The following is a 12,313-nucleotide window of genomic DNA, read 5'->3' as shown; positions in this document are numbered from 1 at the left end:
GCAGACATGACGTTAATTAATGTACAATTTTTCAGATGATTTAAGAAGCATATGTAAAATCCAATACAAAATAAGTTTATTTTTTTGCAATCAAATACACATTATTTATGGCCTATATTAAGGCTAAATACACATTTTTCAGGAAAATACTTTTTCTGTGGCAGTTAAGGTGTTAATGTGTTGACAGCATAGTGTCCAGCTGTGTGTAGGATTCAACCTTTTCTCTGTGCTTGCCTCGCCATAGACTGAATCTCTTGGTGTGAAGTGGGATTTCAACACTAGAGACAGATTTCAAAGCATCTGCCATCATTTTCTTGACAATTGCTGTTCTTGCAGTGAACAGAATGAAAATCTGCAAGCCCTGTGGAGCGAAAGAAAAAACACAAAGACATTATCAAGTATTTTCAGGAACACACAAGGACAAACAAAAGGTAGCGTTTCCATAAAGACCAGCTCAATTTATTTATGTTTAGTAGTTGTCTAATTTCCAATCATGTCTGGTTTCTGTGGTATAATAGTACACTAGTATTTATAGATTCCATTTGAGTAATTTAGCAGACGCTCTTATCCAGCGTGACTTACAGTAGTGAGTGCATACATTTACTACCTGAGTGGTGGTGAGTACACAGAAGGAGATGTTGAGTATGGTGTACATGGTCTGGTTCTGTGTAATGAGCAACAGATAGCCCAGGATCCAGGAGAGACCGAGCACCACAGCCAGAGAAAAGCTACTGAGGAACTTCTTCTTCATCGATGTGTGTCTTGTACTGGGAAACATAACCAACATACTTAGAATGCTGTAATGCTGTGGTATAATAACAATATGCTTCCATTGACTGAGTGGGTTAGTGCAGGGTGCTCATTAAATTGTATGATTTGATTACTACTGACTGAATTAATAATGACAAAAAAATTATCCATTTTATTTATAACAGCTTTTCATTGAAATACAATTTAAAAAATGAACAAGCTCATTAGTAGGCATTTAAGTCAAGACTGATCTTTATGACTACAACGTTCTACTTTGTGTCCCCAAAATGCCCTCGTTAACGTTACCTGGTTAAATGTGGGTTGGTCTTGCATGTTGTTACTGCAAAATATACCAACATCACTGTGTTGAAGATAAGCATGAACGCCAAAGGGATCAGGAACCCCCAAAACATTGGCAGCTTGAAGTCAAAGTTCCCCTTTGGATCGAGGGCAGCAAGCCAGCAACTGAGGGGTCAAATGAATGAGTTAGAGAGTGGGACAGTGACAAAACAGGACACCAGTGATTTGAATAACGTGGTATGAAGTAAACATGGTGGGTGGCATAAGTAAACAAGAGACCTTTGAACAAAACGGATCATCATTTTTGATTTTTTTAAAGAATATATTTAAAATGCTTTTGGCCAATTATTAGCATGCATAGGAACATTGATAGGGATAACCTTTAACAGCATGAGTTATGTAATTTTATAAAGCAATTGCTCCACTTTAATTTAAATTGAACCTATTATAAAATAACCACAGAAGAGGAAGTAAATTGTAGTACAACACAGTACTCAGGTGTAGTAGTGGTAGTACAGTACAGTACAGCAGTAGTATAGTAAAGAATGTACTTACAATTCCTCCTGCCTGTAACCCAGTGGATCATCCACTCTGTAACTAATTCCTAAGGTGAGAGCCACCACAACCGCAGGCAGTCCTAAAGGACAGAGAATGATGTTGTTATTTCCTGGTAGGTTTACATGCAGCCATGTACAGAGTATATACACTACACATACATCCTCTAAAGACATAACATCACTATACAAGTTGCTTTTAAGTTCTATTTCAGGCTTACTAGAGCCTGAAAATATCACCTAGCGTTAGTTTTGGTTCAAGGAGCCAAGGGCTAATGCCAGCCAAAGCTTCAGAAACAACTAAATACTTTATTTTCCTCCATGCTATCCTACCCCATCCGATGGCCACGGTATAGGCTGTGAACTGTGACGGGCTGGTGGCCAGGCTGTTTCTGATCATCAGGAAGACATGTGTGGCGTACAGCGTGTTCCAGGTGAACGTCCCCAACAGGAAGTACTGCAGCAGGACCGTCACTGCAGTACAGGGCCCTCTGTCCCGCTCTGTGTGTGTGTCGGACGGGGGGAGAATGTTGTCCCCCTGTATTTCAGGTTTGTCCAGCTGTTTATGAGGGTTGTCCACTCCCAACATGAAGAGGAGGGTGAAGATCAGGAGACACATGCATGCGCTCACTAAGAGGACTGTTGGGTTGGTTTTGCGTGATTTCCTGAAGATAGGTGATAGACAACACTATGTTAGGGAAGTTATAAGTGTAGTTATGGATTTGTTGGTTAATTAATAGTGGGTTTTATAATAGTTTCACCTATCAAGTCCTGTTGGATCAGACAAAGGGCCTCTTTACACTATTGAGATGCACCCAATATTTTGAATTGGTTCTGGAACCCTGTAGGATCTTACCTGGTTGTGATCTGGAATGTTATTGTATATTTTGAATTGGTTCTGGAACCCTGTAGGATCTTACCTGGTTGTGATCTGGAATGTTATTGTATATTTTGAATTGGTTCTGGAACCCTGTAGGATCTTACCTGGTTGTGATCTGCAATGTTATTGTATATTTTGAATTGGTTCTGGAACCCTGTAGGATCTTACCGGGTAACGATCTGGAATGTTATTGTATATTTTGAATTGGTTCTGGAACCCTCTAGGATCTTACCTGGTTGTGATCTGGAATGTTATTGTATATTTTGAATTGGTTCTGGAACCCTGTAGGATCTTACCTGGTTGTGATCTGCAATGTTATTGTATATTTTGAATTGGTTCTGGAACCCTGTAGGATCTTACCTGGTTGTGATCTGGAATGTTATTGTATATTTTGAATTGGTTCTGGAACCCTGTAAGATCTTACCTGGTTGTGATCTGGAATGTTATTGTATATTTTGAATTGGTTTTGGAACCCTGTAGGATCTTACCTGGTTGTGATCTGGAATGTTATTGTATATTTTGAATTGGTTCTGGAACCCTGTAGGATCTTACCTGGTTGTGATCTGGAATGTTATTGTATATTTTGAATTGGTTCTGGAACCCTGTAGGATCTTACCTGGTTGTGATCTGAAATGTTATTGTATATTTTGAATTGGTTCTGGAACCCTGTAGGATCTTACCTGGTTGCGATCTGGAATGTTATTGTTAAACTCAACCCAATGATGGACATGGAGCATCCCAATATGGTGATCCAGTCTAGCACTTCAGCGTATTTAAAATCCTTCCTGAACGACTGTAGAAAAAAAAAAATACATTTCAACACTCTGTTTCTGTCACAGTCATACTGTATAAAGTCCTCGCCCCTCATGTGTCTGGATATGCTGCAGTAAACCATAGGTCAGCGGTTCCCACACGAGGGGTCACAGGTCACCTGATATGAAAATGAGAATTTCCTAAATTAAAAAAATGTAACAAAAAATAAATAAATCTCAGTGATCAACCTTAATTTAAATGAAAATTATTCAAATAGTAAATATAAAATTAAACCAGAGTGAGCCTTAGATTGTGGCAGAAGGCTGCACTTGACCGCTGCACTTGAATCCTTCCCAGTTAAGGTGACCACATTTAAAATACACAAATGCGAGACAACAGGAGGATTTGCGGGACAATGTAACCTACCCTGACCTAACTTAAAAATAGGCCAATGCATCATCACTGTCAATCACGAATGATAATTCTTCATGTTTTGCCAGTGAAATGTCCAAACTGCGTCTGATTGCCAATCGTTTAATCCCAATCAGATTCATGAGAATATGCATTTAGATCTTATTGAGTTACTGTTTCATGCACAAATTAGAGCAGATGGTGTTAAACTATATAGCCTTCCTGAATTTTTTCAATCAAAGCACATTCTGCCTAGTGGCGTGTGCTGTTGAGGTTTGGCTGCATGATCATGTTTGGTGACGACTCAGCTGACCATCCTAAATCTCATGAGGTGGTGTTTTTAGTGTAACAGTAACGTTATACTATGCTATTATATTTGATTCTGTTATTCAAAGAAATTGATTCAGCTTTTTTATACAATGTGTGGGTCTAATCCTGAATGCTGTTTGGCTAAAACTACATTCCAGCCGGTGTCTATTCCACAAGTTACCACTCGCTAAATCTATGATGTTAAAATGCCTATTTACTCTGTTCCATCTGACTGCACTGTCCACTGTCATCAGCCCAGCCAGTCAATGTATAAACTTGATCTCCACTATTAAAAGCCTCTAGACATTATCTCACATTTCTTTTAGACTAACATTTCGTTTTCAACACTTGGAGATTTGACAGGGAGGCGGTGTTTCTCAGCCATTCGAAATCGTGATACAGCTGGCATCATTTTTATGGATATATACAAAGAAATGTCAATTGAAAAAAAGGTATATAATAAACAGCTTTTAGAAAAAGTCTCTCTCTCTCTCAACGTGACATCAAGAGACAGGTTGGAATGTCTGACTGATGGTGGTGTTTGAATTTATGGATAAAATTTGGGACGTGATTGTTTGCGGGACAAAGGTCCAAAATTCCCGCACAATCCAGGATATGTGGTCACCCTATTCCCAGGTGAATGGGGAGGCACAGAAACTCACATCAATACCTTTGTCACCTAACACTGAATCTAAGAATTGATGCTATAGCTAGCAATCAATAGGAAACTGACAACCACTCAAGAACTCCTCAGCTTTCCAAATGGACATTTGTTGTGAGGGCCGAGATGCCCATTCCTTTACTTTTGTTCGCTACATGTCGGGGATGTTATTCACGATGACATATTGTTCTGTCTCACGATTCTCTAGCATGAAACTGCACAGAGGATGCGTGACTATATTGACAGAAAACTGATTCCATGGGATTGACTGGGGGGCAAAAAAACCAGCCTTTGTTGACTTTCTTTGTATTGAAAAGAAACTACGTCCCGTTGCCTATGTAAATTACATATTTGGGAAACTGAACGAAGTGAACGCAAGCATGCAGGGGAAATACAAAACATTCTACAGATGAGTGACCGATTCAGTGGATTCAGAGAAAATATTTATTACTGTAGAGAAATCTGTTCGACTGTTATCCTGCAACTGTTGACATGCCGGTAAGTGAAATGAAATGCTTCAAGAGCCATTATTGTCACACCCTGATCTGTTCCACCTGTCCTTGTGCTTGTCTCCACCCACTCCAGGTGTCACCCATCTTCCCCATTATCCACTGGGTATTTATATCTGTGTTTTCTGTCTGTCTGTCTGTGCCAGTTTGTCTTGTTTTGTCAAGTCAACAAGCATGTTAAACCGTGCGCCTACTTTTTCCTTCTCTGTTTTTTGCTAGTCCTCCGTGTTTTGACCCTTGCCTGCCTTGACTCTGAACCCGCCTGCCTGACCATACTGACTGCCCTGACCTCGAGCCTGCCTGCCACTCTGTACCTCCTGGACTCTGACCTTATGATCTTTTGCCTGTCCATGACCATTCTCTTGCCTGCCCCTTGGATACTAATAAATATCAGAGCCTCGAACCATTTGCCTCCCGTGTCTGCATCTGGGCCTCGCCATGTGCACTTATGACCGAATGCTGCAGATAATGCATTTTGGTTCCTGACCCAAAGGGAATAAATATCCTGCCGTCTCCCTCTGAGTATTAAAACTCATGGTACCCTTTGACAGCTCATATCTGTGTGAGGCTGGATTTAGTGTACTAGTCTGCATTAAAACCAAATAACGATCCAGGTTGGAAGTGACAGCAGAGATGAGGGGAGCATTGTAAACCACACCCCCTGATTTTGAGAAGATCCAAAGCAAACATGCATCAACATGCATCAAGTATGTCTCCTATCTCATTAGTGGTGGTGAGATAAGAGACATTATGTCAGACAAATTTACAATTGACTATCATAGTCCCACATTAAAAGTATGTGATGGTGAATTGAGAAGACAATCAGAAACACTGTTAGAATGTTTTGCTACTGACTGCCATAACCCATCTTAATTACTACAAAAAAATGAACATGGTTGGGGTCTCGAGAATTATCACATATCAAAATTGGGTCATGGGCCCAAAAAGTTTGGGAACCCCTCCATAGGTCAGAGTGTGGTCAGTAAAAAGGGAGATTAGGGCAACTAGCTACTCACCATCAGCACAGCGAAGTTAGTGGTGTGATTACAGAAACATCGCAGGCCGTCTTCTGAGTGGTTGACTTTGGAGCAGCCAAAGGTGCTCCAGTCTTTCAACGTGTAGTTCCACCACACGCAGGCAAAGTCATAGAGGGAGGCGTTGGGGACAACCTGAGAAGTGAGAACAGAAACAAACTCACTGAAAATCCTTCAGAAAAACACATGCATTCACAGTATTCCTTATTTTAAAAATAATAATCATAAAGTATATTGTGAAATACAACAGGTCATTAAGCACATGTGGGAAATAATTATTATTGATCATATTATATACAAGACAACATATGCTTCCTGGTTCACTATCAAAAACTTGCTTCCCTGTTCACTGGCCAAAATATAAGCGGCAATGGAAAACTTTGATCAGGGTTGTCAAACTTGTTCCATGCAGGGCCTAGTGTCTGCTGGTTTTAGTCTTTTCCTTTCAATTAAGACATAGACAACCAGATGAGGGGAGTTCCTTACTACTTCATCAATCAAGTACAAAAGAGAAGCAAAAACCCACAGCCACTCGACCCTCCGTGGAATGAGTTTGACACATGTGACTTAGATAATGAATAACTTCCCAACACGTTTCCCAGCGAATTTGGACCGCTATGCATTTATTGATTCTAAGAGAAATCTTACTGTGGGCTTGAAGAGCATTTCAACATGTAACCCAGACACCTGTCCCAGGTTAGCAGAGATGACCCTTCTGCTGGTCCCTGAAGAAGCACTGAAAGCCCTGGACCTGAAGAACCGGTCGTTTTGGTAGAGTACAAAACCAATGGAGTTGTTTGTGTATTTACTACGTAAAACTGAGTGTAGTGAGGGAGATAGAGGGAGAAAGAGAGAGGGGGGAGAGAGAGATTGTTTATCATATCAGGACTTCATATACATAGTAGCTTGACCTCTCTTTATAGGCTTATCTCATGTGACTCAACCTTATTGGACAATCAATATTTGTGGCACAAAGAGCAGTTAAGTTATCTCGGTGAAAGCGGTATAAGGAAGGAAACATTATGTTTGCATACCAACATTGACTCACCTGGTGGGAATTTTATGACAATCTGGACATCGGTAGCACCTCCTTTGTCAGCTATCAGTTCAGAGGTATTAGTGTTGAGATGAATTCTGTTGGCCACAAAATTACCAGATCTTCCTGGAGACAGAGATTAAACTGATTTAGACATTTAAAGCAGAACAATATAGTGTTACTTCTGTACTTGTCTGTAGTACAACAAATCAAATCCATACCAAACCTTACTGACCAACAGAGGAGAAACATTTGAAAAATTAGAAGTTTTACCCAGTCTGTCAACACAGATATAAACTATCACTTTAAATGCCAGTATGTAGGTTCACTAGCAGTCCCACTCACCAGTCACAGCAGTAAACTGGATCCCTACTGTGTCACTTGGTACTTGGACAGACTGGACTGCCAGGTTGGGCTGAACCACCAATGATACATTACTGTGCTGGTCCAGGGAAAACTTCTCCAGGGTCTCTGTGAGGCTGGGAGAGAAACACAGAAAAACATTAGTTTACATGCACCCATACAGACACGCACTGAGGCACACGTACACACAAATTCAAATATATGCAGAAACACACACCACCACACACGCACGCTCACACAGACAAACACACTCCAGTACGTTTGGACAGCGTCTCTCTCCTGTGTACTCTCCTCACTGGCATTCAACAGCTGACTGATGGTAGTTACAGCTGCCACTGCGATGTCCTGCAACATAATCAAAACCAGGGGATGACCCTCAAGTGTTCAAATCACTGCAGTAACAACCTCACGTTTTTCTCCAGAACATGTCATAGTCACGACTTGATTTCAAAACATGTTTTACCTCTGTGATATTTGCAGACAGAAGCAGCGTGTTAGCTATCTGAGCTGCTGTGGTGATGTTGTCAGCTGACAGCTGCTCTGGTTGGGAGGTCAGGATCTGAGTACTGAAGGCTAACTGTAGTAAATCACCTGAACTGCTGGAGATCTGAATAGGGAGAGACAAGGATTTTTATTTTAGTATTGTTTTTCAACAGAACATTGTGCAAGTGGAAGTGAAGTTGCTCTACCAACTGTGAGTACATTTCAATATTAAAATAGTCAGTACTAACTCTGTGGATCAATTGTTATAGCAAGGCGCTTGCAACGCCAGGGTTGTGGGTTTCATTCCCACGGGGGACCTGTCACGACTCCGACCGAAGCCGGCTCCCCTTCCCGTTCGGGTGGCGCTCAGCGGTTGTCGTCGCCGGCCAACTAGCTGTCACTGATTATTTTCTCCCCCTCCTTATGTGTTTATTGATTACACCTGTTTTGAGTTTGTTGTAATTAGTTGGGCTTTATTAGTCAGCCGGCCCGCCCCTTTCTTTGTGCGGGATTGATTATTGTAAACCTGGTGTTTGATACAGACAAACGTGTCGGTTTATAGTGTATAGTGTTGGACTGTTTTCGTTCCCCGTGTCTGGGGCAGTTTGTTTTGAGCACCCAGTGTTTAGTGGGGTGGCCGTGGTTCACCGTGTGCGCATTAAAAGAGCACTATATTGAAATCTCTGTTTTCCTGCGCCTGACTTCACACTCACGACACCCAGTACCTTACAGGACCAGTATGAAAATGTATGCAATTGCTACTCTAAGTCGCTCTTGATAAGAGAGTCTGCTAAATTACTAAAATGTCCCAAACACCGTAATGTGAAACACAACAAATAAAATAAGAATGTTCCTCATCACCTGTTAAGCAGAATAAAGGAACAGAATAGATGATCTGAAGGTAAGAGCCAGTTGTTACTGATCTTCAGACTGTAAGATCCACTCCTCATAATGATGACTGACCTGAAGAACGCTAAATCAAGATAATAAAAAAATATACCTTGACTTACATAATGATGACCTAAGTAACGCAACATTGAGACTTGTCAAATATCAGGATCATAAAAAATATGCTTATTGACTTACATTTCCTTGAATGTCACTGAGGGTAAATTCACACTGCAGTTCATGAGGAGAACCAAACATTGGAGAGCCAGTGTCATTCAAACATCTTGCTGAGGCTCTTGGTAAACCAGCTGGAGGAAACAAGTTAAAAAGATCATCAAGATTTTGTGTTACCTATTAAAAACATTAATTAGGACTGTAACAGATGACTACGTTTTTCTCATTTTAGGTGAATAAAAGTAACATACCACTGGTTGTCTTCTCATCACACAACTCTTTTGAATAAGCAGACCAGCCAACCGTTGTTCTTGGGTAGGAGAATTGACCAATGATGGTGGAATTGCAGAAATTCCCTATCGAAGGAAAATGCATTTCAACATTGACCAAATTTATGACTGAACATGAAATATACATTCTGAATGAGAGATCCAGGGAAAAGTGTTGTAGACTCAATGTGAGATCCAGGGGTAGGTATAGTAGTGTAGTGGTGTGTACTGTGAATGTGAGATCCAGGGGTAGGTATAGTATTGTAGTATTGTGTAGTGGAGTCTGAATGGTAGTTCCAGGGTTAGGTATAGCAGTGTAGTATTGTGGAGGAGTCTGAATGGTAGATCCAGGGTTAGGTATAGTAATGTAGTATTGTGCAGGAGTCTGAATGGTAGATCCAGGGTTAGGTATAGTAGTGTAGTATTGTGCAGGAGTCTGAATGGTAGATCCAGGGTTAGATATAGTAGTGTAATATTGTGGAGGAGTCTGAATGGTAGTTCCAGGGTTAGGTATAGTAGTGTAGTGTTGTGCAGGAGTCTGAATGGTAGATCCAGGGTTAGGTATAGTTTAAGTGTGAGGATTTACCCTCTGAACAGGTCTCTCCGGTCCACTCATCAGGACAGATACAGACTCCACTCTGCAGCTCACCACCATTGATACAGACCAGAGGAGGGGTTGTGGTGGTAGAGGTGGTGGTAGAGGTGGTAGTGGAGATGGTGGTGGTGGTAGAGGTGGTAGGAGAGGTGGTGGTGGTGGTAGAGGTGTTTGGGAGACTGGTACTGGTGATAGGGATAGAGGTAGGGTAACCAGTAGATGGAAGACCAGTAGTAGTTAGGTATTCGGTAGTTGGAGTGTCAGTAGTTGTAGTGTCAGTAGGCTCATGGGTTATGAGGGAATCAGTAGTTGTAGGGTCAGGGGTTATAGGGGAATCAGTAGTTGTAGGCTCAGGGGTTATGAGGGAATCAGTAGTTGTAGGGTCAGGGGTTATGAGGGAATCAGTAGTTGTAGGCTCAGGGGTTATGAGGGAATCAGTAGTTGTAGGGTCAGGGGTTATGAGGGAATCAGTAGTTGTAGGCTCAGGGGTTATGAGGGAATCAGTAGTTGTTTGTTCAAGGGGTGCATCAGTAGTTGTTTGTTCAAGGGGTGCATCAGTAGTTGTATGTTCAAGGGGTGCATCAGTAGTTGTATGTTCAAGGGGTGCATCAGTAGTTGCATGTTCAGGGGTTAATGATGCATCAGTAGTTGGAGTGTCAGTAGTTGTAGTGACAGTTGCTTCGTCAGTAGTTGACGTGTCAGCAGTTGACGTGTCAGCAGTTGACGTGTCAGCAGTTGACGTGTCAGTAGTTGACGTGTCAGTAGTTGAAGTGTCAGTAGTTGACGTGTCAGTAGTTGGAGTGTCAGTAGTTGTAGTGACAGTTGCTTCGTCAGTAGTTGACGTGTCAGCAGTTGACGTGTCAGCAGTTGACGTGTCAGCAGTTGACGTGTCAGTAGTTGACGTGTCAGTAGTTGAAGTGTCAGTAGTTGGAGTGTCAGTAGTTGGAGTGTCAGTAGTTGGAGTGTCAGTAGTTGGAGAGTCAGTAGTTGGAGAGTCAGTAGTTGGAGTGTCAGTAGTTGACGTGTCAGTAGTTGGAGAGTCAGTAGTTATAGGGGCATCAGTAGTTGGAGTGTCAGTAGTTGGAGTGTCAGTAGTTGGAGTGTCAGTAGTTATAAGGCCATCAGTAATTGCAGTGTCAGTAGTTGGAGTGTCAGTAGTTATAGGGGCATCAGTAGTTGGAGGGTCAGGGGTTAAATGGGTAGTAGTAGTTGTGGGGTCAGGGTCTATAGAGGAAGTAGTAGTTGGAGGGTCAGGGGTTAAAGGGGCAGCAGGAGTTGGGCTAGTTATGTCAATGGTGGTTGTAATGGCAGAGGATGTGGTGAGATCCACCTGTGGCAAAGAAACTGACAAAAACATATTAAGAACTCAGTAAACCACATAAACAAGGATACATAGTGTCAGTTCCTATAGTCATAGAAGATGATCCATGCTGTTCCAGTTTCATTGTGTCTGCATCAGTGTAGAAATGTTTTCTACTGTACTTTATGACAGAAATAAATCTTTATCACTGCCAATAAACGGTTGACAGTTGATAGCAAAGGCTACTCTGTTATCAACTGTATCTGAGACCTGACAGTAGTCTATTCACAGTCAATAGTGTCTGCATAAAAACATGTCTGAAACAATGTCTTAATAGACACTAATGTATTCTTCACAGCAAACAGACAAAACATTGATCAATCATTGACAATAAACCAAACTTTTAAATACTTAAACCAAACTGTAAACTCAGTAAGGTCACATATTGGTAATAATCAATTGACACGTTAAATGAATCATACATTTTTGCACATCTGAAGTGAAAGCAAATTTCCTACACAATTCTCAATCATACAAGAAACTTAACAACATCATACACTGAGTATACCAAACATTAGGAACACACTCCCCAACAGACACACACCCTGCTGCCCTCAGAACAGCCTCAATTTGACAGGGCATGGACTTTACAAGGTGTCAAAAGCTTCCCACAGTTGTGTCAAGTTGGCTGGATGTCCTTTGGGTGGTGGACCATTCTTGATACAAACTGTTGAGCGTGAAAAACCCAGCAGCGTTACAGTTCTTGAGACAAACGGGTACGCCTAGCACCTACTACCTACTATACCCCGTTCAAAGGCACTTACATCTTTTGTCTTTCTCATTCACCCTATGAATGGCACACAAACACAATCCATATCTCAAGGCTTTAAAATCCTTCTTTAACCGGTCTCCTCCCCTTTATCTACACTGATTGAAGTGGATTTAACAAGTGACATTAATAAAGCATCATAGCTTTCACCTGGATTCACCTGGCCAAACTGTCATGGAAAGAGCAGGTGTTCTTAATGTTTTGTACACGCAGTG

General features: G+C 41.4%; 2 protein-coding genes across 10 annotated transcripts in view; both read right to left on the bottom strand.

The window, feature by feature from the left end:
- Positions 1–12,313, bottom strand: part of LOC139532514 (adhesion G-protein coupled receptor G7-like) — a 73,199-nt gene that overhangs the window by 60,628 nt on the left and 258 nt on the right. For all 6 annotated transcript variants that reach the window (XR_011666589.1, XR_011666590.1, XR_011666588.1 and 3 more), the window contains exon 2: positions 9,961–11,313. Coding sequence is in view for 1 of the 6 variants with exons in the window: in XM_071330214.1 (XP_071186315.1) it covers positions 9,961–11,313 (1,353 nt within the window). In the remaining 5 variants the exon portion in view is untranslated. The remainder of the gene's footprint in view (positions 1–9,960; positions 11,314–12,313) is intronic.
- On the bottom strand, positions 55–9,217 carry LOC139532515 (adhesion G-protein coupled receptor G7-like). 4 transcript variants are annotated; one of them, XM_071330222.1, is made up of 13 exons: positions 9,130–9,217; positions 8,024–8,167; positions 7,820–7,905; positions 7,543–7,676; positions 7,210–7,323; positions 6,810–6,979; positions 6,144–6,296; positions 3,201–3,277; positions 1,938–2,269; positions 1,606–1,687; positions 1,057–1,215; positions 599–767; positions 55–361 (listed from the first exon to the last, which is right to left on the bottom strand). In XM_071330222.1, the coding sequence occupies exons 1-13, from the start codon at positions 9,187–9,189 to the stop codon at positions 173–175; spliced, it is 1,869 nt and encodes a 622-aa protein (XP_071186323.1). In that variant the 5' UTR covers positions 9,190–9,217; the 3' UTR covers positions 55–172. The 4 variants fall into 4 exon arrangements, with proteins under 4 accessions (XP_071186323.1, XP_071186321.1, XP_071186322.1 ...); XM_071330220.1 differs by having other exon boundaries at positions 3,165–3,277; positions 9,130–9,216; XM_071330221.1 differs by having other exon boundaries at positions 608–767; positions 3,165–3,277; positions 9,130–9,215.

The sequence above is a fragment of the Salvelinus alpinus genome, chromosome 10 (assembly GCF_045679555.1).
Source record: "Salvelinus alpinus chromosome 10, SLU_Salpinus.1, whole genome shotgun sequence".
In the NCBI taxonomy this organism is placed as follows: domain Eukaryota; kingdom Metazoa; phylum Chordata; class Actinopteri; order Salmoniformes; family Salmonidae; genus Salvelinus; species Salvelinus alpinus.
This window is presented reverse-complemented; position numbering and strand designations above follow the sequence as displayed.